The 26,808-nt window shown below is 44.1% G+C and overlaps 1 protein-coding gene and 1 long non-coding RNA gene across 2 annotated transcripts in view; one reads left to right on the top strand and one right to left on the bottom strand.

The window, feature by feature from the left end:
• The window catches only part of nlk2 (nemo-like kinase, type 2), a 58,081-nt gene extending 33,255 nt beyond the window's left edge, over positions 1-24,826 (bottom strand). The window contains exons 1-3 of the mRNA XM_042064597.1: positions 23,153-24,826; positions 2,000-2,129; positions 1,603-1,658 (exon numbers count right to left, since the gene is read on the bottom strand). Of these exons, the coding sequence (XP_041920531.1) occupies positions 1,603-1,658; positions 2,000-2,129; positions 23,153-23,625 (659 nt within the window). The 5' untranslated portion in view covers positions 23,626-24,826. The remainder of the gene's footprint in view (positions 1-1,602; positions 1,659-1,999; positions 2,130-23,152) is intronic.
• Positions 17,543-18,753, top strand: LOC121684191. The gene is made up of 2 exons (XR_006023056.1): positions 17,543-18,127; positions 18,579-18,753. It is a non-coding gene; the product is annotated as an uncharacterized LOC121684191 (long non-coding RNA).
• Positions 24,827-26,808: the final 1,982 nt, after the last annotated feature.

A 26,808-nucleotide genomic window follows, 5' to 3' on the forward strand; every position in this document is an offset into this window, starting at 1 on the left:
CATATTACCTCTTACACATACAGTACCAGACAGAAGCCTCCCGTGATCCTGCCTCCACATATATCTGCTTAACACCACGTCCTTTGGTAAACCTACAACATTTTCAGTGTTCTTTCTAGCAGTTAATTCTCTTTCCCACTTAGATCCAGTTTTTCTAAAAACTGACATAACTTTGCGCTCACTAAAACCAAAAACACTGTGACACAAAAGCAACAATCTGGTCTGAGGGCTCACGGACTAATTAGCCAACTAGTGTGCGTCAGCAGTTGAGAATGCAACACACAACAGTGCGGCAGGGATGGACAGAGAGTGCCAGAGCTCTCGCTCATGGAATTCTTTGGGCGGCCACCGCTGGCCATCTCAGGCCTGAATCAGCTAAATGCAAAATCACATCTCCATGCCCAGCCCCCACCCGCACAACTGCCACCGCTCCAAGACTAATGTGCATGGCTGAGTCCGGCCAGCAGCCCACGCCGCGGCCTCTCCATCGCACCACCCCAGCACCACGTGGTCCCTGCCCAGCGAGATTCCCCTTGGTCAGTGAATCAGAAGAAAGAGAGAGAGAGAGAGAGAGAGAGAGAGAGAGAGATAAAGAGAGAGAGAGAGAAACAGAGAGAAAAGAAAGAAAGAGTACGTGAGGGAGAAGAAAACCTGCATGCTGATCCTCACAGGGGACATGTCATTAGCAACGTCTGAGCTTATAAGGGCTCCATAAGTGAAATGACACACTGTGTCAGCTCTGAAATCTAGTCTTAAATGCTGAGCACACACAATGAAAGAGGAGATAAAGCAGCTATTGTCTCCCAAAGGACAGAAAGTAAACTCTAATTTTGGGGAAAATGTCCTTTGTGAAAGCAGCGCAGAGCTTATCAAGAGACCCTGGTGAACTGTGAAAAGCAGTGTCACGTCTCCTCCAGCCTGCATGCTCCGACAGAGGAGCATCACGCATCCTGGCAGACCAGAGAAGATCCAGCTTGTTGAAGGCATTTCTGAAGCACGCTTTTCAACAGGATTCCGATGCAACCGTGATCCTAATCTCTAGGCCACCTCTCTCTGTTTTTCCATGCTTCAGCACAGTCGGGCCACTGATGGCAGACAGACTCGGCCCATATACCAGCGGCCCCACAGACACTGCTGCCATTCTGCTCCGAGCGCCGCCGCCAAAAAAAAGCAGGTCAGATCTGAATCAGAGCTGAAACACGTTTGACACACTCAGATCCCATCCTCCCATCTTGTTTTCGGAATGAGCAGACAGATTAAATTCCTGATAGCCATCACTGCATGGATCACTAACAGAATGCAATTCAAAGGAGAGAGAAAAACAAACTGAGCAACTATGGAAAGGTAAATTCATACCAAGCAAAGGTCACACCACCACCAATATTACACCACAAATTAAGCTCATCCATTTTGGAAATCACCTGTCATTTTTTCAAATATCTCAGCTTTGATGTAAAAGGACAGTAGTTTAAAAAGATTAATTAAATAAATATGCCAACTAATTCTGTTTCTAAAATGTTGCTTTTTCCTCCACGTGAAGTGATGGGATAGTGCATGATAGTTCTAGCATTGCCTAGTCAGTGGCTAAGCAGTACAGGATACATTTCCTCGAAGTAGTCGATATGAGGAGGCTGTAGAATGTCAAGAGCTGACAGGACCTGCAGAGAAAGAGAGAGAGAGAGAGAGAGAGAGAGAGAGAGAGAAAGAGAGAGAAAGCGAGAGAGAGAGAGAGAGAGACAGAGAGAGAAGAGAGAAAGAGGACAAGGTCAGCACTGGGAGATTGTGGGTGGTGACATCAGTCTTCACATGACATAAAGCGCCCTGTTTGGTGCAGGCATGGACTGGGGGGAGGGAGGGACAAGAGAAAGTAGGGGGCAAAAAACAATGACTTGCAGCAACAGGGTGGGGATGATTGCTCCATGGGAGGCCAATGAGGTAAATTGGCTCCCAAGGGCAGAAAAACAAAGGCCAAGGAACGTGTGGTGCTCATTCTCCTTACATTGTCATGCTTAAAGAAACAGAGCATCTTCAGTTCGCGGAAGACCCTCTTGCAGGAAACGAGATTCTGGAAGACGTTGGGCATCTTTTTGAGGGCAACCCGTTTGCCATCTCTTGGATCCGTCACTGACCTGAAAGTAGAAGAGAAAAAGAAAAAAAAGAGTGTGAGATAGCAAAAGCCCCCATCTAAGCAAAAAACAATACAATCAAAACTAAAATTACCGCATTGTGGTGGTATGCCTCAGCGCAGCCCTGAATTTCTGGCTGACATACATTTGTGTGGCGAGGCATAGAATACATAGATTATAGAATTGAAAGGAATCCAACCAGTGTATACCGAATTTGAAGAATGTGCCTCAGGGCATTGTTGAGATATCGTGTTCACAGGAATGGGACTTTCTTGATCTCGGTGACCTTGAACCTTGACTTCTGATGTCTAAAATCGAGCCACTTCAGTCTAATTAATTTAGTCTAATTAAACATTCATACGAAATTTGAAAGACATGCCTTGAGGGGTTCTTGATATATTGCGTTCACAAGATTGGGACGGACATATACGTGCATACGTACAGCCAAGCCGAAAACTCAATGTCTCGACCATGACCAAGGCTATCACCAGCGCGGAGGCATAAAAACACTAAAGTCATCTCGTAACAATCATGAAAGGTTTATGAGCCAGGGAGGGAGAATGTTTATTCAAGTCTATTCATGCATTACAATCTTGTGTGTCCTGCCAGTTTGAATGTAATGCATTTCAATTAAAAAATTCTATTGAACGATTTTGTTATTGATAAAGACTATATTGCGATACATATTGCTATTGTTTTTTTATCGCCCAGACCTAGCCTGTACATCCACTCCAAACAAGTAAAGGCCTGAGCATAGAAAAAACAAAAACAAAACCTCACCAGCCTTTACTCAGTGTGAGATGGCTAAGGGCTTAAGAGAACCACTTTCCCAATCCCCATTAACGGGGAACAGAAGGCCCTTGAAACCGCACGGTAGTCATCACAGTGTTCCCTGCAAGACGGGCTAATTGGAGCACAAAAGCGCCGGTTCCCCGATGTGCCACATCTCCAGCAGGATGGAACATGTCAGAGCCAGGGCCCCAGACACCCACCATGCACGCCGCAACGCCAACAGCCCAGGATGATCAAGTCCCACTGTTAGGCATGTGCAGGATTACTGGAGTGATTACACGGAGGAGGAGCTGGGATGCCATTTCCACCTCCTCCACTGAAACTCATTTGGGACCAACGCTCACACAAGCACAGAGTCATGAGGAATGGGTATGCCCAGGCTCTTCAGTAACTTGGAATCAGCAGAAACAAGTTCAGCACATAAACACAAACTAAGAGAATTTCCTTAGCTCTCTGTCTAATATTGTATTAAAAATATTAGGTATGATTAAGAATACTAATCTGTCAGCGAGAGCTCTGCATAACAAAAAAGCAGAAATACCATAACATCCACAACTTGTCAATGTCGGCATGAACATACAATCTGATCATCTACTCCCCCCCCCCCCCCCAAAACAGCATCCATCCACTTTATCCCAATGGACTCAGTTCTGTCATCAGTACAGAGCCTTAATAAGGTCTCTGTGTACGGCTTAGGAGCCCCCTCCTGGGAAGCCCACTCCGAGGTACACCAGTGGTCTAATTGAAGTGAGAGCGGGGGTGGGGGGCAGCTGAGGGAAGGTATATTATTCATTCCTTCATTCATTTATTTATCGCATGTTTATTTTTGGATCCGAACGCGGGAGGTTGCTCTGAGGTCTCTCCAGTCAGTGGAGTGGATAACACATGCGTACCAGAGGGGTGCAGGGTGCGCCGGAGGACTCTGCATTAAACAGAACATCTCTTCCTCCAAGCACTGGTGCAGAGAAGGCAACCAAACAGAGCCAAGCTTGCTTTTCGAAGTGCGAATAGACAAATACTGTAAGTAAGATTGGGGAAACATGCTGAATATGAAGGAAGTGTCTTCAGTAGTCAGTGTGGAGGTGAAAGTGGGCGCTTGCGGTCTTTCTCAGCAGCCAAAAAGTCAGGACAGCAGGGGAAAAGCCAGGCCAAGAACTGGTGCTCTACTTATTTAATCTATCAGTCATCCAGCCATCTCCAGATGGATCATTAACACAGACAGGGCCCTCTCATCTTTACAGTGTGCGCCCAAGAGAGAGTAACGACTAAGACTGTAAAAATAATGAGAGACAGCTAAAAGGTGGCATCAAGATATGTACAAAGAGAAGACACAAGAGAGAACATGAGGGTGGAGTGAAGGTGGGGGAGAGGGCGGTTTGGTCATGTGATCATGAGTGGGTTTAGAAATTAGGCACAAGGGAGACAAGAGATATTTATATGAGAGAGTGTGAACGAGAGAGAAAGAGAAAGAGAGACTCTGATGCAGCAAGAGCAAGCATGATAAAGTGAGACAAAAGTCAGAGAGGTGTACAAACTCTCATTTGATGTGTGTGGCGCTAATAGGAGTGTAAAGGGAAATGGAGACTAAACACAGAGGTTTGAAAGAACCAGGTATTAGCCCTCGTCATCTCTGCAGCCACATCAGCTTCAAAACCATGTGAGAGACAGACTGCTGGAGGCCCTGACCTCTGGTCACACCAATCACTCTTCAGAGCACACACAGACAAACAGACACACACACACACACACACACTTCTAAAAGGGAAACCAACTTTCATTCAACATCTCTCTCGCTCTCTCTCTCTCTCGCTTGAACCCCACATAGTTATCTCCCATTTCTGACATTTTAATGGACTTATAAGATGAAAAGTGTATTACCAAACAACTTCAAACACAGAGACGAAAAGAAACTCCTGACTTTGTTCCAGATGTCTGTTGTTCTTTTATTGTATACTATTTAGCTCAAGTGCAGAATCTGTTTTGATGTCCATACATCAGTCAGTCTTGTTGTGCTCCCTTTGCTTTGTCATGCCTTGGCTGTGGTGGGACAGCAAGCCCTTTCTCTAAAGCATTAGAGCACCACATACTGCAGTTTTGGAGGTGTTCTGGGTATGTGGGGATAGATGAAATGAAGGTGTAGACCATCTCTGAGTGAAGCAGACTGTACTGTACTGTACTCTACTGATTTGGTGTAAAGCTCTCAGGATGGCAGTATGGCTATGATTGTTCACATTAGCCAACCTGACAATACAAGCCTGCAATATTACACCTGGAGAACATGAGAGAGATGGCGCGAGGGAGGCAGACTGGGTTTTATTAAAGCACAAAACATTGTAAAAAAAACTGCAATCCCAAACAACATCACTGTATGTATAAGAAGAATAAGAAGAACCCCAATAAATAACACAGTAGCAACACACTCCTCACCCCTGCAAAATCCCACAGGGCACGCACACACACACACACACACACACAGTCTCAAATTTCTTTTTAATCGATTTTGTATGGATAACCCTGCCAGGGCCAGGGGTCGTGTAGCACCGATGGTCAATGGTGTATCTGTCCACTGATTTAACACAGGTTGGGAGCGCAGCGGACACACTGAGGAAATATGCCCTGTAAAAGAGCGTGCTGGCCTGCTGTCCCCTGTGGACGGCCCTCACCTCCTCAGCAGTCCCACTCTGGCCATGGCTGAGCTGCTCTCTTGATTAAATTGGCTGCCCAGTGATAAGGCAACGAGACTCGGGCTCAGGCTAGTTTCTGTGCCCAAGCCCAGCATGATCTTCCATTCTAGTGGGAGATGCAGTAAAGACCCATCTAAAACATTACTAGTCATTTTGTCTCTCATTAGTATTTCAAGCACTGGGGTATTTGGGCAGAAAAAAAGGAAGGCTGGTTTTAAAAAGGACAACGCTATGCTTGAAATGTCAATACTTATATTTTTAGCTCTCTTAAATGCTAGCTTGGGGGCCTCGCAAGATCACAGGCAGCAGCATCTGTCGGCCTTTGGCCACTTTTCCTCTGCACCCAGTAAGCACGCAGATATGCATTTTTAAAAAGCTCATTTGGTAACAAAAAAGTGGAGAGCTGGCTGTGGTGTAGGGTGGCATGATTCTCTCTGTATTATTCATGCTGTTTTTTTTTTTCGATCTTCCTAAAGAGCTGATTCTGGGAGGGGTCAGTCAGCGATCGGGCGCAGAGCCAGTGGATCCGCAGAAGACCACGGCCAGACCCCTCGGAGCTGCGGCCGCTCTCTGCGTTGCTATGCTGACGGAGCATGAGCGGCTCGAGCCAAAACCACGTGCTCCTGCGGCCCTCTCCCCTTTACTGCGACACAGCAGCTGTGACGGGCCCAGCACAAGCACTGGCCTTGTGCGCTTCTCAATGAACACAGGCACGCCTTTATTATCAACACGGGGTTGGAGAGGAGCCAGGCAGCAGAGCAGGAGATAGTGAGAGATTGGCCTTCAGTGGGGAACATAGCTTCTACACAACAGCAACGCCATCACTTCAGGCAGGGTGACTGGGTGGGTGCAGTACTGGAACTAGTGCTATACAGTCAATATCCAAGTTAAAAAATAAATAAATAAAAAAAACACACATTTACTTTCAAGTGTTTTTTGGAGCAAGTTACTATGTCAGAATTGATACAGTAGAGAGCTGTTTTTGTTCACAAAGAGCAATGCTCCGTGTCAAGACTAAACTGCAGGCTTGACATCATGTACTAGAAGCAACTACACTGACTGAGCAGGGTCTTCAGCAGAAAGGGCTTTCTCTGTTTGTGATGATGTACCACATGATGGGCAGGAGAATCATGGATGACTGCAGCCTCACCAACTAGGTGACATACAGATCAATACTTGGCTTAGATCTCTCTCTCTAACGCTCTCTCTGTTGGAAACTCGTCAGTTAAAACAAATGACACACTTTGTGCTATCAGATGACTCATCCAACAATATCCACCCAGGCTCTGTTTAAATATTTGCCATGCTGTTATTGTTATGATGTATCCAGATTCAAAATGCCATCCTAAATATGTCATGCTGATGCAGCCCACTTACATTCTCACGATGCAGGCTGATCTGAACTGTGAACAGTTCCTTGGGAGTAACATAGTCTATGAAATTTCACCACTGACTGCACATGGCCTGAAGTCTGCTTCCAGAAAAGGAGGGATTCATTCAACGAAAAGTACAACTAAAAGTGGTCACTTTTGTGAGGAAGAGAATACCTGCAGAACCACTAAAAACTAAAAGGCCTTGTAATGCGACTGAAGTCACTGTTTGTGTGGTGTACCGCAGGCTTGGCTGCTTCTGAGGAGCTAAGGAAGTAAAGGGCTGCCAAAGTGAGGTGAAGGAAAAACGGGCCGACGGCTCATGATCCTCAGACGGACAAATCGTACACGCAAACACATGCACGCGCACACACACCAAAAGCCCAGAAACAAGTGTACAGATTAAGCAATGATCACACCCCATACAGCACGTCCATGCTTAGCTCGGGTGTCTCCATTAAACATGCACATCCAATCTGTGAACATGTGTTGCTTTCAAATTGATGGAGGAAAGTGAGAATCTTTGGGACTTCTGCCAACGCAATCTTTCTCTCTACTGTGTCCAAAGGGAGAGGGGATGAAAGAAATGAATAAACCAATGAGGCCAGAACTTGAGACAGCTGGATTAATTGTGCAAGGTGATTACATCTTCACATCAGAATTTTTTTGACTCATGCCATCTCAACACCCACTTAAAATTTGAACCCCATTTTGCTACCATATTTAGTCTCTACTTAGCTACTATAACTCTGGGGTAGCATTGGCATTTTATTTCTGCATAAGGCATGAAAGCATGGCAGGGTGGCCTAAAGACAATGCATACAGTAAGTGAATACCTCTCCATTCACCAAGATTTATATAAACGTAAAAGGCCGATAAACAAAGAAATATGCTAACACTGGCATTTCAGATTGGAAGATTCACTCCTGGGAAAATGCATCAGTTGCATTTACATGCATTTAATCTTCATCTGAGTCATTAAACACGATGTTTAACCCTGACCTCACTAGACATCACTAGAGCCTTGCAAACAATACAAGTGTTGAGTTTAGGCTACTTGTTAGGCTGAAATTAGTAATAAGCAAGCATATTTGGCTTAATTTTATTCCCTGTTAGTATCTGAAGAACATTAAGTTATGTCTCCCTCCAGATCATAACCCTGAAACCTGTAGTACATTAGTCCTGGAGTTAAATGACAAAACGCGCCTTTAAGCCTCTGTTTACCCAAGACTCTGAAACCCTGAACTCGTAGCACTGTCTTCACTGCTACGATGAGTAATAACTCTTAAAATACTGTCTATTTGCTGCTGCCAGAGACAAGCTGGTCAAATATGTATCTGAGAATATGGTGAGAAAGCATTTGCGTCATATAGCCGAATCCATTTTAAAACCTGGAATTCCGCTTGGTGCAGGTGGTGACAAGGCGATAGGTTTAAATTAACAATGCTAGAATTAGCATACAGACTCCTACAACTTGGCTAGGCATCTAGAGGAGCTCACAAGCCTATGAAGGTAAACGCATTGAGGATCCAAGAACAGAATTAATGAGAATTAATAGGCTCAGACAGTTACAAATGCAGGCAGGTCAACTGTTGGCCTGCCACAGAGAGAGAGCGCCTTTACAAAAATGTGTCAAAACTGCTGTTTGTTTGAGTAAAAATACTGTAGATTTTGAGGAATCCCTTGCAAGTCATATGAAGGAATACAGTATTTTGGACATGAAACTGGATTGTACTGCATTGTATAACTGCAGTATAACGTTTTTTGTCCCATAACTGTAGTTATTTTTTGTAAATGCAGATATTTAGACAACAAGCATGAGACCTGTTCTGATCATTGATTTAAGCCAATGTTGTACAAAGGTGTAATAATGTCATGAAAGTAATTCTTACTGGAAAAAATAAACACTTGATGAAAGTAACAGTAAGTGTAAAATTGAGTTCACTTGCCCTGGTGTCTTAAAACATGGATGCTCATTTCTTTGGGGCTATGCAGCTTAGCAAGGAGAGGTCTATTCCTTTAAAGACTGTCTTATTATGCCTTTCAGTGTATTATCCTAGGGTTAGCATTGCCCATTTTATTCAGTGACCATAATCTCCACAGTGAGGCCTTACGTGACGTCTCAACTGAGTCTGAAAAAGCCAGAGGGCTGAGGGTATGACAGGAAATTTGTTGGTGGTGGCTGGTGTGTGTGTCAGTGTGTGTGTAGGAGCAATACGACTTTTGGTCAGGATGCCTTTTGATCATTTCAAGGTAATCTGATCATTGAACTGCCTTGATGCTAATCATGGTTGAAGAGTGGAGCATCAGGACGCATCAACACATTTCACTGGAGTAGCATGACATGGTTATGAGTAGCATGACATGGTTATGAGTAGCATGACATGGTTCTGAGAATCTTTCAGTCATCACAAGCATTTCCATGATTCTCATTCTCATTCCCATCATCATCTTCATTAGGAGACAGATGGGATGGTATTGCTCAAGTCAGGGCATCTGTCTGGTGATTCCTGGCACTCAAAGTGAGGGGGGTGGGGGGTGGGGGGTGGGAGGGTGTTAGAATGGATCTGGTGGCTTCCTTTCGACCAATCATTTTCTGGGCTTGCTGCAGATTTTGGTTGATGACCTAGTTATTCTCAAATTAAATAGTGTAACAGGAACGCTGCATGCCCTGAGCACAGACAGGAGATACAAAGGATGGGCAAAAAGCTGAAGAGATTTTAAGAAATTGTTCTGAGGGTAGCAAGCATAGCTCAAATGACTCACTTTCTCATATCTAATCTCGCCAGGGAATCAGATTAAAAAGGATAAATTTAGTGACAGAGACGGTTATTAAAATGCGGTTGATGCCTGCAAGACGACAAAGCTTGCTAGATTATTTTTTAAATTCTTTCTGACCTGTCTACCCGGACCTGTTCTTTATTTGAATTTTGTCATACTATATTGACTAGTAGTGGACCATCAGGAGTCAAGACCTGCCATGGCTTCTCTAAAAAAAAAATGCAGAAACAAAAATACATTTCCAATATGCATCTGAGGGTTGATTCCTGCTCTCATTACATTCAAATAATCAATAAACGATTTAAAGGGTTTATCTAACTTTGCCTCGTTCTGCCATTGCTTTGGTCTTGTTTAGTTGTAAGCTGTTACTTAAGTAAAAATAGGGTATCGTTAGAGGTTATGTAAGGCTACTTTGAAACAATCTAGCTAGTAGCAACAGTAACGTTAGCTAAACCATGCATTTCTTTGGTCCTTTAACTCACAAAATCACTTCATTTCATTTAGGTTCATTAAACACTTTACCATTATAGCTCTACAGTCCACCACTGACTCTAACTATATCAGAAAATGGACAAATCTATTAAAAACAGTAGCTCCACGAGTTGTTTTGGTAGCACTGGCTTTGCAAAATATAGTATCATTTCACACTGGATGACACACACTTCACACCCAGAGCAAAGTGCTAACAACGACAGTCATGGGTCCCACATCCAGAGAGCACACACACACTGGTGGAAATGATCTGAGCAATTTGCCTTTAATATTCAAAGGCATTACAAATGTCACCAGATACCAGGAGATATAGAAAAATGTTCTATATTAGTACAATAACATTGTAAAACGTACAGAAAAAAAATGAAAAGTCAAATTAGGAATATGAACTAGCAGGCACACACATGCGAACACTCTGTGAAATGAAATCATGGGACAGATCATCATTTCTTATGTGACTAACCAAGAAAAGCACAATTCCTCAAAGTTAGGTCTCTTGGAAGGTTTCAGTCCCCCTGTACCTTCAGAGGAACCACATATAAAGCACATCCTAACAGATGTCTAGAGGAGAGGGAAGTTGGAAAGAGAGGAGAGAATTATGGGTGCTGCGAAAAAAACTACCAGCACCACCAAAGGCCACGTCATTATGATGATTTGCTTATCTTTCAACTTTATCAGCAGAAAGCAGACAGACAGAGACAGAGTGCCAGAAACAGAAGTCTCAAAAATTTTACTAAAAGGTCATAGCTTTGAAAAATATCCCCCAGGTTCAGTGACACACATAATTTAGTAAATGTGCGCTTTTGATCTTTACCAATATTGCGACAAACCTAATAGGGCATACTGTAAATGCGACTCTGAGTACACCAAACAGCTGCTTAAATGACTTGGAAGGCACATGAAGTGAAAACAACTATAGTATTATATCAGCAAACTGTTTTTGTCAAGTTCTAAAATTAGCTTTATTTAATTTCTGCCCAACCATCATTTACAAATTAGGCCCCACTGTGTTTATTTAAGGCTCAGCCCTAGGAGTTCAGAGTTTGTATGCTAAAACATACACTTTGGAAATAAATTGGCCTGCCTCTTTTTAGAAACAATGCTGGGTTAACTTAATGGCGGCAAGCTCTAGCAAACTGTCCACATTTATAGCAGTAACCATCAAGATGGTTTTACCATCAAGTAAAAGTTGGTGTGCATTGTGTACACCATGTTGATGCTTATCAAATTTGTGTGTTCTCACGACACAGTAATCTTGCTTCGTTTTGGTTAACTTCTTGGCTGCGTCACACCCTTGTTCCGCCATGCCAACTGACCCTTTTACACAGATCGTGATCCGGCTCTGAATAACTGTACTGCTGGACCAGAGGTGAAACAACAATGCCATTCCATCTTCATACCAGTTATAGAAAACAGTTATAGAGGCGGAATGGCTCAATACTCCTGCCTTGAACATGCTGCATTAAGAGAGGTGACTATGGACAAAAGACAGTGAGCGAAGTAAAACGTCCAGATTGGAGAGTTGCTTCCAAATACTTCCATTCCCTTTCCATGGGAATGTCCAGAAAAGAAATCTGCTCATAGCTTATATTGCTGATTGGGCATCACTGCTCTTCAGAGTTTCTCTCACACACATACATACACACCCAGACATACAGACACAGACACACACACACACACACACAGCAGCAGCAAAGACACAACTGGCAGGCACCAAAAAAATCCAAAGCTATAACTATATTGTGAAATGACATCAAAAGAAAAGGGAAAGCCACATAGAGCCAAAGTCGACTACATACATAATCCCTCATTACAAATACAGAGCACGCACAATAAATGGATGAGTGCTGAAAGATAATAGATTTAAATTGTTTAACTGAATCAAGTTTTCTGGATTATACATTTAGGCCCAGTAGGATTCACACAAGTCACAACACCAGCGGCATGTTCAAGAGGTAACCAAACAGAGGCCGCATGTCCTGGCACACCATCCCTCCTTAAAGCAGGTATTAGTGTAACATCACGGCAAGCAAACACACATCTCAAACAAAAGGAATTGTGCAGAATCTGAAGAGTGATATCTTTCATCTCTTATCCTTGTTGATCTGGGCTCAAACCAAACACACTGAAAAAGACCACTGGAGGGTTGAAGAGAGTGAAATGAGTGGAAAAAAAGGTTTGTTATTTTTTTTATGTCATGGGCGCGCTCCTCACTTAAAGCAATTACTGGCACGAGGAAGCCATACGAGATGATGTAGACTAGAGAGGAACAGAGAGAGGAAGGGAGGGGGAGGGGGGAGGGGGGGGGGGGCAGAACGACAGAATGACGTGACTACATTCTGATTGCGTGATGACAGGGAGGAGAGAAAATAAAGAGGTAATCAGGATATCTCTTGGTTCTGCAAAAGTAGTATCAAGTCCCTTTCTTCAGACAGGCGTACACACACACACGCACACACACACGCACACACACACGCACACACACACTTGTGTATTTCTTGATTAAGGCTACGCTGATCTTTCGATTGGACAGAAAGCAGAAAAAGGAAGAATAAGAGGAAAAACAGACAATTATTGTTAATTACAAAAATGCAAATTGGTCTTCAGGGGAATGAGAGGGAAACGAGAGAGAGGGAGTGTGCACGAGAGAGAGAGGGAGTGTGCACGAGAGAGAGGGAGTGTGCACGAGAGAGAGAGGGAGTGTGCACGAGAGAGAGGGAGTGTGCACGAGAGAGAGGGAGGGAGTGTGCACGAGAGAGAGGGAGGGAGTGTGCACGAGAGAGAAGAGCCCATCTTGACTTGAACACAGCCAGGCAAACATGACCATGGCCCAACCCTCCCCGCACGCACACACACACGCACACACACACGCACGTGCTCCAACTGAGCGCACACACATGCACAACACAGCCATCCTGTCAGAATTGATCAGTCTCTGGGCCGCGCAGGCCTGAAGGGGATGATGGCCAATAATGGATTATCAGTGCAGCTCTTCTGGCCTCAACTTTGGAAACGGGTGACGTAGACCATGGAGGGCGCTCACCATGGCCAAGGTGTGTGGTTATGACAACGGCTTGGCGATACCAATGCCGAAATGATGCAAATCAATCATTTTGTTGGGATTGTCAAAATAAATGCACACATCTAAAGAGTGAAACACCTGTTCTCGATCGACAGGGAAAAAAATCCCCCATCTGCAGTTCATTCTCTTCTCTTTGATGTGTGCCCTTGCCTGCCCTATTAGAATATTTGTCCCCTTCAAACAAGAGCTCTCCTTATGCACCTTCTACCGTGCTAATGTGTGTATCTGTGTCTTTGAGAAAGGGTCCAATGGGTCCAATAGGCTCAGGCTGGAAATGGCTGCACGTGTTCAAGTGTGTATGAGTGCACATACGTGTGTATGTGACAGGGAGAGCCGGGAGGCTTGGACTGCGGCATGCTGGGTAGGGAATAAAAGCCTGCTGCACCAGGGGCCACAGCCAAGCATGTGCCATTAGCCTGAGCACATTCAAAACCTTCTCAACAACATCCCCTGCAAGCACACATCAACCACACACGCGCACACGCACACGCACGCACACACACACACACACACACACACACACACACACACACACACACACACACACACACAGACACACCAACCAACACACTCACACCACCCCAAGGTAAAGCTCTCACACAAATAGGATCAGCGAGGGCTACCATATGGCAGCCTTAACAACGTTGCTAATTTGTAGGAGAGGGATTTTCTAAGAAGGTATGAGGAAAAGTGTGTGTATGTGTGTGTGTGTGTGTCAAAGAGGGTGTGTGTCCGAAAACATGTATATGCCAGCAAGACATTATCTCAGCATGTTTGCAGAAAACGAAATGGCACGCCCCTCTAAGAGCAACACCAGCACTAACAACAAGGCAGTCAACATGAGTGACAGCTGGTCAGGGGAACAGGGAAACTCCCCCTGACGCCAATGCTAGCTCAGCAAAGAACAAAATAAACTCATCTGATGACTGGCAAAGACACCGAGAATAAGGGGGAGGAAGAGGGATGACATTTCTAAAACCAATGACTGGTGACAAAATAAAGAACAAAGTTTTGGGATAACCTCATTTTCACAATGGACATGAGAGCAGCTTCCCAGAACTCACATGCAAAGAAAAATGTTCTTGAAATAGTTAGTGCCTATATACTAGGTAGTGGCTATTCCAGATGATCCTGTTTTCTAGGAGTCAGGCGATAAATTTCAAGCCATCCTGACCAGCCAGATTGGCCAAATGCTAATGGGGGCAGACAGGGTTTTCTGTGGCTAATGGAGAATGTGCATGTTATCAGAACTACTACAATGTCCAGCTTGTAGAGTAAGGAACACATGCTATCATCCTGGCCCAGTGGTACAGTAGAGTGCAGATGGCTGCTTGGGAAAAGGTGCTGCGAGCTGATAACGGCCAATGGGTCAGTCAGCGTGTGATGTAACATGACCGCACCCTGCCCTCCCTTTTCTCAGGACTTGCTGTCTGTAAACTATCACAGTTTCGCAGCATGTTAGTTCTGAATACATGTTTTCTCTGAGAGTTTACAAAATACACAATGCATTCCTCATAAGTGACATTACACTGTACATGAATGAGTAACATTGAAAAAATATTGACCACTATGGAAAACAGCCCATTATGATGGTCATCGAGGATCAGTCTGTTTTCATGTACAATTTGTTTTAAAAGTAATCAGTTCTCACCCATATTTAGTTTTGTATGAAACGATGTCAAGTGCATAACGTTATTCAATCTGAAGTCACTTTATACTTTTTTGTTTTATGCTTAACAACACAAGTTACAGACTCCTTTAGACACCATGAAGAAGACATGGATTTAGGGTTACACACAAAATATTAATTTCTATTAAAATTAGGAAGGAGTGTTTAGATATGTATAAGTAAGTAAGTAAGTCTTTATTGTTCTCCCGAGAGAGAAATTTGCTTTGGGCAACCAGAGAGAATCTGCGACACATGCATAATACGTATATTTTTCGATAGCATTTAATCATTTTGTAAAATCAGATTATTAGGACTCGGGTAGGTATGGTCATTTGTGCACATACAAAAAACAACACACTAGCAACAGCAAAAGGTTTGTCTTTATTTTGAAGCTGCTGATCTGTATGAAGTTCTTGTTATGCGAGTACAAACTACATCAGTAAATCGAGTGCCTTGCAGTCAACCTAAATCATATATCATTTCTCAATGGGGTGCCTGTTCAACAAACCCAATGCCTTAGTTTTGGCACCAAGATTGAGATTTATTGCCATGGAGACATAAACAATAGTCTGAAATGCGTTGCAGATGTGTACCTCGATAACAGTGAAGAACAACAATGTGACTTTAACTGTGCGAGTGAATGGACACTAAGTGGCGGGTCTCCCCCAGGAGCTCTTCAATGGAGAGGCACAATTCACAAAACCACTCACTAATGCTCCCGCTTGCTGTGGGAAATTATACAGCATTGTGTGAGGGAGGCGCAGCTAGCAAGTTCCCATTCTGTTCTGAGAAGGCAGGGAAGGAAAGGAGGAAAACAAAAGCTCTGGTTTAAATGATGATGGTTTTAGCTCGGTATCGAGTCCTGGGCCACTTATTAGGAGCCAAACAATGCTTCAGGCAAATGGACTCTGGCGTCAAGGGACCGCTCCAGCTGGAGATACAGGATCCCGTAAGGGCGGATGCTGGAGAGGCTGCTGGGAGAGACCCAATCACACCCTTAGTGAAGGAGGAGGATGAAAATAGCATCATATCATCCTCGTCTATAGCTCTCTCCTCTCGGACTATGAAGAAGGGAGGAGAGAGAGAGAGAGGAGTCGGGGGAGATGGGAGGCTGCTGGGTGGAAATGAGAGGAGTGGACAGTTCTGCCTGCTGAAAAAGCAGAAGGGACAGTCCCTCCTCCTTTCATACCCATCCAGATCTGGCTTCCTGTTCAGCGCTGTCCTAATCAATGTCCTTTCCCACCACAGCGCATAAGGCCACACACACACACATAAACACACACACACACACGCACATAAACACACGCACATAAACACACGCACATAAACACACACGCAGACGCACACACACACTCCATTTCCTCAGGATGTTCTTCTAATCAGCTCTGGCTTTGAGAATAACTCTTCACTCTCTCTGGCCTTCTCTTCTTCAACGTCTCCTTCATCTCGTCTACTCTGTGCTCGTCACTGCCTTCTTCCCCGCGAGCGTGCCTGAGAGTGCATTGCACGCGTTCCAGTATGTGTCAGTGTGTGGGTGGGTGGGTGATCTTCATGGGCATTCCTGGCACTGCCCGACATCCATGCACACGTTGGAGGAGTTGTGAGCTAAACACTGATTCACACTGGCCACTTGGGCCTTGAGCTTCATGACCGCTGGTAGGATTTCGTGCACGGAGAGCTTGGGATTGTGCGGTGGTTAGTCATCAGCGCAACCAATAGCTCCTCTGCAGTTAGCGTGCTGAGGAATGATCTCGGGAAGCCATGACAATGCTAAGACTCGTGTTAATGGACCATGCCCAATGTTTACAGGGCGGTTGGTCAGGGATTCTGTACCGAGACAATAAAGAGACTAAAGAGTGTGTACACATGTATATCAATCTTTGAGAGTAGGAGAGATGTCAATAGTATTTAAACAAAGATGTTATAGACATGGCATAATAGTCTATATATGCTCCTGTATGTCAGTATGCGTGTGAGGGAGAATAAACATTTGACTATTACCAGTCCCCAACACAACTAAGCACTTCAGCAGTTTGCAAAGGGTGTGGCACTAGACAGAAGCAATTCAACCCTGTTCTCTTTCACTTCAAATAGAAGTTCAATGGAAGCCAGACATGAGGAGAGACATTCAAATGCCCTTGCAGACAGTCATACCTGTTTGTGGGTGTGGTAGCCCACATGCAAACCTGAAGTTTGCTCAAGCAACAGAGCAATAAGGCTGCTGATAACAACGGCAAAAGCAGAGGGAGGATTTTTTTTATTCTAAATTGTATTAGCAGCAGGTCACTGTTGCCATCTGCCCCATTAATATAGGGATTATTTTTGTCTAATTATTAGCATAGTGCTACGAGTGAAGAGGGTATTTCACTGTGTAGGGCTCTCAACACTTCAGCACGAAAGGAGGACAATTCAGCCACAGGGGACTGACTTTTGATACTATGTTTCATTTAATGTATGAAAAACATCTAAAGCATCATCATCAATTATGATATCATCATTAAGTCATAACACTTCCTATCAGTAATGATTGCACAAGATACGTCCAACCAAAAGTGAAAAATGTAGAGGGGATTTACAGACACTGGCAGAGATCCAGGACTGCTGTCACACCCAACTGATGATTACGTCTCAGCTATGAACAGACACCTCAACATAATCTGACAGAGCCAGGTGACGAAGGTTAATGGGTACGCTTTCTCCCTCCCAAAAACATCCTCCAACACACACACACGCACAGACTTCAAAGGTAAGCCATCACTCTCCTCTTGGCCTGTACATCTGCCAAACGCAGGTCTCTTAAGAAGAGCTGAAAAAAGCCCAGGCCCCGGCTTGGAGCCTTTTATGCTGCAGGCACTAAAAGCTCCCAGCCGTCAGTGCCATTATAATGGCCCTTTAAAAAGAGACAGAGAGAGAGAGCGAGAGAGAGAGCGAGAGAAACAAAGACATCATAATGTACGAGGGGCCAAAACACAGGGGGCTCAGCCTACCAGGAAGGAAACAGGAAGCAGGAGGAATCCAGACAAGGCCCAGGAGGAGTGGCCGAGTGTGCGGCCGCTGCATCAGGTGTGGCTCCTGCAAGGGCAGCAGCAGCAGCAGGCGGTGCCGAATGCCGCAGGGTCAACAACCTCCAGGTGGGTTGCTGCTGTCTCAGCACCAACTGCTTCATTCCTGAATACACGTCTTATGCTGATAAGTCACGGGGTAGGCAGATCGAGGTCGGTCATTGCATTGATAATTAACAGAACAGTGTTTTTTTCCCTCTGTTTCAACAAAGAAATATTTCTCAGAATGTCTTATATCCTTGACATATGCAGTACATTTTTGCCTGAATATTTGATAACCGTGACATCAAAGTAAATATATATAAACTTGTAATGTTGTAAGCAGTGTGTTTATTAAAACTATGATTAACTGTGGTGCTCAAAACTGGTGTTTGTTTTCAGTACTGCTAATATTTAAATCCCTCGCAGCAATAAAAAAAAACTGCATGATCTATATTTCCAAAACCCCTGTGGCCTGTTCTATAGCACATGCGTGACCTAGTTGTGGTGACATTAAAAAAAATGCCATCTATGTTTTCAGCTTGCAGTTCAGCTTTCAGCCAATAATAAGGGGCATCGTGCATCATAAAAAGCTGCATGCAAGCAGGCAAAGCTACGGCCAGTGAGCGTGTCCATGAAAGTGAACACATCAAAAGCACGTCTGGATTTCAGATCTTCATTGAACACAGCGAGGAAATAAACCTGATCTCATTCCTGCCAGATGTTCATTAAAGGCCCATTTCATGTTACACTAAGGCTATTTTCACATTAGAGCATTTGGTCTGTGCCCGAATGTGTTTCATCACTTAATTCAGTTCATTTTGGTGGTGCGAGAGCTTGTTTTCCGACCCCAGTAGAGGTCACCACACTCTCAGAGAGGTGGTCTAAATGGGTGAAGTAGTACTCTGCAATCATGACTCATCAGGGAGAGATATGGTGGAGGACGTGTTTAGTGAGAGGACAGTGTTAGAGGACTTTCAGAATGGCCAGTGGTTATAAATACTACAGTATGTCAAACGGACATTTACGAAAACCAGATATCAACTGTCTCTCCCTCTAAGTAGCCACTCCCCCACCCCAGGCTCACCATGTTGAGCATGAGGACCAGGTCATGTGATGGGTCACTGAGGGGCTTCCATCAGGTCACTGGGGAAAAGTGCCTGCATGGATGACCATGTAAACAATCAAAAGCCCCAGCGACGGAGACAACACTTCTGTTATGAGTGATGGGATGACCCGGAGGGTTCCTCTTGACAAATAAAAACACATCGTTATCTCCACACGGGAAAGTGAAAACATAACAAAGACAGCTGGGCAAACAGCTAAGGCCATCTTAGGTGAGACAAACTCTGTACTGAAGTACAGAAACCCTGTAATTTATGTGACTAAAGATGAATCCAAACAGTTCTGGGTTTGCCAATGGATGACAAACATAACTGAACGTAACTCTGCCAAAAAACGTTGCTGTTACTGCAGATCCTGGATGCCAATTCACACAGCAAAGATGATCACTACTCTCATGGGAATGGCTGACTGATCCCACGGCCATGTCTTCAATATGCTGATGGACTTTTAAAAAAAACCCTGACAGGGTGTATAAAAATCAGTGAAGTAATAATAACTGTAGAATTAAAAACCATAATAATGTTTAATCCCGTAAAAGAAAAGATACAAACAAATCTACAGAGGCTTAATAATAAGATAACACAAAACACACACACACACTCTCTTCCCCTGCGGTTACCAAGCCACCTAAATACAGGATGATTTATCCATCACTGTGTCTATATATACACACACCATCCCCCTGAATGAGGACACAATGAACTTGTGCCTTTACAAGATGCCTAGTAAACAGGTTAGGATCTTTCTTTTATTACTGAAAGACAAACCAAACAATAGCAACTAAATGGTAATGACCAAACATATTTTCAGCCATCCATATTATGGAATTTGTGTATCTGCGTGCGTATGTGTGCACACGTGCATGTGTGCTTGTTTGCCTGCACGTGCCGCTTATGGATCACACCACCCATCTGCTTCAAGATGATCCATTTCATTTGAGAGGTTAGCCAGTCTTTAGGTGTCCATCATAGACTGTCTATGGTGTCCATATACTGTTAAAGATGCTGTCCATCTGGAGCTGTGCACAGTTAAGCATATGACACACTCCGCTGGGGCCTAAGCCAATTTACTCCACGTTTCACCACTGAATGCATCAGGAGGTGCGTCATCACCAGTTGGGCTTAGCCCCAAACTTTGCGGAGGTCTAGGGTTGTCACCCCGGGGTCATTTTTTAAATACTGTTAAGTAGATGCACAATTTCAGCACACACAGAGTAGGGCCTATGCCCTGCTATGACTAAAACACCAATCTGTTGTTTGACTCCTGAACATTACCACACCCATTATCAAGACATTTGCATGATAATATTTAACTGGCAAGGGAAGTGGACATGGCCATTGACACACAATAAAATGAAAAAAACTCTTTTTATGAACAAAAATCACATTTTCTGTGGCCATCATACTGTTAGTAAACTGAGATGTATCCAAACAGCAGTGAGTGGAGTTCTACAGTGAGTGGAGGCAGTGGCCCACAAACTGTGCCGTGGCTCACACTGGTGTGCTTGAGCAAGATGTAAAGGTCTTCGTGGGAAACTGTTGCTTTGGTGTTCCTTCACATAACAGCACATCACTAAGCTCGACTAGCTGGCTAACTGAAGCTGGCTTCACCAAGCTCTGAGCCTAGATGAGGTAGTCACGTCAGTTGTACGCTCGCGTCCTCCTTATCTGCTGACAACCGGAGAGTCCCCCATTGCTAGCCTTGACTCATAGTCTTTCTTTAGTGAATTAGCAAGCCGCCACCACCACAAGCCAACAGCAATAAATGACCTGTGCAGAGTGTCACTATTTGTTTTTTAAAATGTTGTGTTACCTATATCTAGGTAACACAACATATCTATATACCATAAGTCTTTCTTTAGTGAATTAGCAATCTACCACCAGAACCCAACAATCATAAAAGACCTGTATGCTCTGTCTCTTCCATCCACATGCAAACTGCGTGCTGAGAGAGCGACTATAGAGACAGTTTAGAAAGACCTGTGTTGACTTTGATCAGCTGCATAACAAAGTAATAGGCTTTTTCAGTCTACCTTTAAACTATATTCAGGGCAACACCTAAAACATTAGGGGCTGAAGCCCCGGCAAAATGGCCTGGCGACGCCCATGCGCATCAGCCAGTACACTTACTGTACTGTCGTGCAGTCTGCCAAAAGTCATGTTCCGGTAAAAATGACCCAACTAGATCTTGGGTCCACTCACCCTCCCTCCATTCACCCTGTCCTTTTATTTAAACCTGTTCAGAGCAGCTGCAGCACAATCAACAACCTCATAACGTTATAACTGGAAATTTGAAAGAAAGAAACAGTACCCTACACATTTACTGAGCCTCCTGACATCAGTCAGAGAACCCCTCAACACCAGTTAACGTCAACATGACACCCCCCCCCCCCCCCCCACCATCACCATCCCTAAGACTTGTTTTCTCTTTTTATCACTTTTAGTTCTTTTCTCACCTCTGTCTCTGTCTTTCCTCACCATGCTCGCTATCTTTCATCATTTCTCTTCTCTCCTCTCCTTATCCCCATCTTTCAGCCTTTCTCCACCTCTCTCCCTCCCCCCTGCCCTGAACACCCTGTTCTGGGGTCCTCCTGTGCCATCTCTCTGCCTCAAGTGATGGGCTATAAATACCCAGTCAGGCAGCGGCACAGATTAAAAGCAGACAATGAGCAACAGGAAGCGATTTTGAAGAAAGGTCAGGGTGAGATTACAGTGGCGGCAGTGAGTGCTGCGGCCTGCGCTGTGCTGACGCAGATATGAGGGGGAGAGCCAAGAGAAGGGCAGCCCCAGAGCCTTCACTCCAAGCACGTACACACATCAAATCATTTTTCTATGGGACACATGCACACAGCTATGAAACCATCAAACAGAATCTAACATTAAGGAATCTTTTGTAATTCCTGTGTTGCACTGTGATGCACTGTTAGCACTAACCTGCGTTTCCATGAGGTTCTCTTTTATAATTTCCTGTTACCTTCTTATCTTTTTATACCATCATAAATATTCTGAATAAAAAATAATGTCTGCACACAGTGATATAGTTTGCTAGAAGGAAACTCTCACATTGAACAAAATCAACTAGGAACAGCATGGACATTAACATGGAAAGCACTTACATCCACCAAATAAACTACCTGGTTCTACATAAACAAGTGGAGATGGTGCCAAATAAACCTGGTGGAACTACTCTGTACTCCAACCTCATCAGTCTCAGCAACCACATCATGGAACCCACGACTTCAATTGTTGTAGCCAGGGACTTTCTGTGAGCAGCAATTGACGCCACAGGTCCAACTCAGAGAAGATGCATTGAATGTCAACTTGAATTTAAAAATTACTGAAACAAAGACTACAGAAATTATTATTTATTACTTGTCATGTACCGAATGGTCGAATGGCAATATTCTGAGTTCAAGCCAAAGCAATGAACCCAAAAAATGAACCAACACTAGATGTATGAGGACAATGTATTGCAGAAAGTTGTGATTACAAACTCAGCTACTGCTATGAGTTATAGGTGATTAGATCCAGACGCCCACCAAAAACAATAGGCCCTCATTGAGAAGTCACAATGAACAAACGTTACAGTATCAGTAAAGCAAGGGACAGTTGAGATCTCTCCTTCAAGAACAGAGACATTGATTTAATCTGTGAGTCTTTAAAAGAGCTTATCAGGACTCTCCAATGTCCTGCCAGATGAAGCAACTTGCCAAAAAGTTTCCCCCACTGGCTCCTGCTCCAAAGGAGACACCTTCAAAACGCAACAGGGAACAACTAAGCTAAAGACGAAGGCTAAATCCCACTTCAATTTTCCTTCAAGGCGCCATGACGTTTTAAATGCGCACATCCTTAACTTTGTGGACGGTCATATTATTCTCAAGGAAATCAATTATCTGTCAGGCCAACTTGAGATGCATCAAATAAAATAGCCTATTTGTTCCTCAAGCATAGGTCAAGACAAACTGAAAAAGTACGGGTTAGGGGAACTTACCAAACCACTCCGAACGCTCCGTATCCGATGGGTCTGTCGGGTTCTATGTCCAGCTGTTGTTGTAAATGATGCGAATGCTGATGGTGGTGGTGGTGCGCTTTGACAGCCGCGGCCGCAGCAGCTTGAACCTGGGCTGGTGCAGCAGCCGCCGCCGGGCCTGGTGCTTGTCCAGGAGCTGGCGAGGGAAAGTAGGGTTGCTGCTGGCTCGGGTTCAGCATCACCGCCGCCGCAGCAGCGGCCGCGGCTGCCGCAGCCGTAGAGGCGTGCTGTTGAACGGGATGGACGGCAGCGGCCGAGCCAGGATGCTGCAGATGATGTTGTCCAGGGTGGTGGTGGTGGTGGAGGTGAGGGGGTGGAAGGTGCGGTAGTTGGTGGTGATGGTGCGGGTGGTGTGCCGCCACTGCTGAGGCGCCACCGTTGTACGCGGCCATCATTTTTGCGGCATTAGTTGCCGTTGTTCCGCAGAGAGCCATCCACTCAAAACAAAAACAAGGAGAAGAAAAGAACAGGAGCAAAAATGGGTCCCTAGTGAGATCTCACGGTGAACGGACTAAATGTGTGACTTGTCAAGCAGTGGTTTTCAAACTGTCATTTGGCTGTCATGTAACGATACAAAAACAAAAATCAAACCAAAAGTGTCTGACATGAGAATTAAATAAATGTGTCAGTTGTCATAATTACCACACTCTCTCGGAGTCTCCAGGTTTATCATTCCACCAATCTGACCTAGTTCTGAAAATGGACCTTCACTATTGCGTGCAAAATGCTAACGACTAATGCAATTTTAAGCTTCTTAAAGAATTTCTGTACAAGAATCTGCTTGTTTCGCAAAATAAACTGAACAAGCTAAAATGTTGATGCCACAAAAATAAATCCCGCTCCCCCCACAATAAATAAATGTTGCACGGCCTTAAATCTCCCGCATGTTGGAAGTGATGAGCAACTCTCCTCACCCCAAATTCGTCTGATTTCCCCCTTTTTGAAAAGAAAAGGGAAATCGATGTGCATTTACATAGGACACCACACGTTCATCTTTTCAATTTCCTCATGTTTGCCATATTGTCTGATCCAGCACCGACGCTGTTCCCACTGCCAGTGCTGCATTCAGTTTGCAGAAGTTAGCTGGGTCTCAAATCAGGCCACGCTCGCTAGCTTGTCACTTGCTAGCTTACTTGTATTTTGGCTTTACACGCAGGCAAAATGCCTCTCATCGAACAAATCTTTACCTATGTAACACCACCGTGTAACAATTTTTCAAGCACCGTCGCGCGGAAATGTGACCATCGATATGGCGTTTAGGATATTGACGTTCGTGCAGTGTTCACAAAATGTGGGTCGCTGTCTTCCTCTGAATGTCACTACTCCCGCACTCCCTTGATTCTTGAAATCCGATTCATTTTGATAAAAATGAGCTCTCCTCTCCCCTGGAACGAGGAAAACAAAATTCTTCCACGGGCAGTCAACTTATTTTTTCCATCGATAGCGACGTTGTGGATTGCCACTTTGCTGCTTTGTCCCTGTTGGCAGCACGCCCATGTACATCCAGAAAAATAGAAATTAAAATAAAAATAAAAACATCCAGTGTTCCTTTGCAGTGACAAAACAAGCGGCCAGAATCCTCTCCCTCCAGCCGGATGGCGCTGCCAGGACCTGGGGAAGCACACGCGCAACCGAAGGTTCTTGGGTACCCGTCGAATCCCTTACTGATTGAAGGGTTCTCCACCAATCAGAGTGCTGACTCTGCGTGTTTGATGTTTTTAAGCCAATTACATGAGGCGAGACAGGAACTGAAGGGCTTACCAAAATAAACAGGAATTGATGCGCTTGAAACTGCCGCCATTACGGCTTCTCCCGTCTGTCCAACGCAATAGAAAACCAGTAAAGATATTGAGCCCTAATGGCGAGATAGCGTTGCCACTTGCTCAAAAAGATTACGCGAGTAATGTGAACCAATCGTCTTCCGACATGAAGGAACTTCCTCGATCGGAAATGATTGCCGTGAAATGTTGACCAATACTTACATGTTTAATGAAATACAGGGGTTATATTAAGGGCAAATGTACAGACTATTTGTTGTCACGCTATTTGACAGTGTATGTTTGACCGCGCACAGGTTAACGCACACGGCAATATGACTCGCCCTATATAGGCTTATGAAAAGTTATTTACAATGTAGCCTATATAGCCATCAAATATCTACTGCTTTTCTGGATGGTTATATTTTTCACGTAGACAACCTTAGGATACTTCATGTCTTATTACGTTTACATAGAAGTCGTATTTTAATCCAGATATCCAAGAACAAAATAGCCTAGGTTATGGAAATGTTTTAAAGCATTTTTAAAGATTTGCCTGTAGCTTTGAAGAGTTCTTTGTCATTGGAAGCCTATTAGATAAGACTATGTAACCTTGGCCTATATTGACACATCAAGAAAGAAACAGAGCGCCAGTTGTTGAGGCGGAAGTCCTATCTTCGTTTCGTGCGTAACTTGAGTGGTGCAGAACTACATCCATCTAGCCAAGAGTTGTGCGATGATAACACTTTTTTTCTTAAGATTTTCCTAACATTTTTTTTACCTTTGCTCTGTCACTTGGTCACATTTTCCCTACAGGTTGTAATGTAATGCTTGAATAGAGTTGGAGCCTGAAACGTAACTTTTTCTTGACCAGCAGAGTCTAGATTCCCTGTATTTGTGATGGAATGCATTCTTAGTCATATCAATGAAGTCAAGATTAGGGTCTCAAAATGGAACATAGTTATTGAACAAACATTACCTGAACACAGAGAAGTATAGACGATGGTGTTAAGAGCCAGATGATTGTGAAGACCTTGTATGACCCTTTAGATAGGCTAGTCACTTAAAGCTCATCGACAGAGTCAGGGGAAGGTAGATCTCTTTCTGTTACATTTCAATGTGCAAGGTGGATGGTTACAGAGACTTGTAACCTACATAGCTGCTGTATCTAATTATGTATTGACACTATTTAAGACAGAATGATTAGTCCTTTGCTCTGGCCTAGAGTAAAAAACACTGCCGCCCTCCTTAACTTCTATAGCCTAGATCTTATGGATGACTGAGACATGTCCCAAATTCACTCTTCCTGTCGCCATCTGGGAGGCAAGGCCTATAAATGTTCTCTCAGAAGTCTAAACCCTAACTGTACCTTCTTCATGGTCAATGTAAAATAATGTATAGGTCCCAACACTTTCCTAACCACATAAGTGTGCTAATCACAATGACAGATACTTGGCAAATACCTTAAGTGCTTGGTTTATAAATGAATTCACAGTGTCACCAGTCAGGTGACATACCAGTGATTGGTGATAAGTCTTTAATAGGAGCTTTGGTGAGTAATACATTCAGATAAACATTCAGAGTTGCTGTTTACAAGCATGAAACACAGAACGTAGCTATTCTGTTGAAAGAGCAGTATAACAGTGTCTGGAGTGGAGTGGTGGGTCCATCTGTTCCCTCTACATCCTGACAGGTTTATAAAGGCAAGAGAGAGTAGGAACTACATATGGAGAACAACACAGAAATCAAGCACACGTGTATTTGCCTTGTCGATCAGATCGTTTTGTTTGTGTTTTTTTAAGAGGCTTTGGGACTGGGACGAGATCCACACAAACAGGGATCACAGGATGAAAGTCATTA

Source organism: Alosa sapidissima, chromosome 15 (assembly GCF_018492685.1).
Source record: "Alosa sapidissima isolate fAloSap1 chromosome 15, fAloSap1.pri, whole genome shotgun sequence".
NCBI lineage: Eukaryota > Metazoa > Chordata > Actinopteri > Clupeiformes > Clupeidae > Alosa > Alosa sapidissima.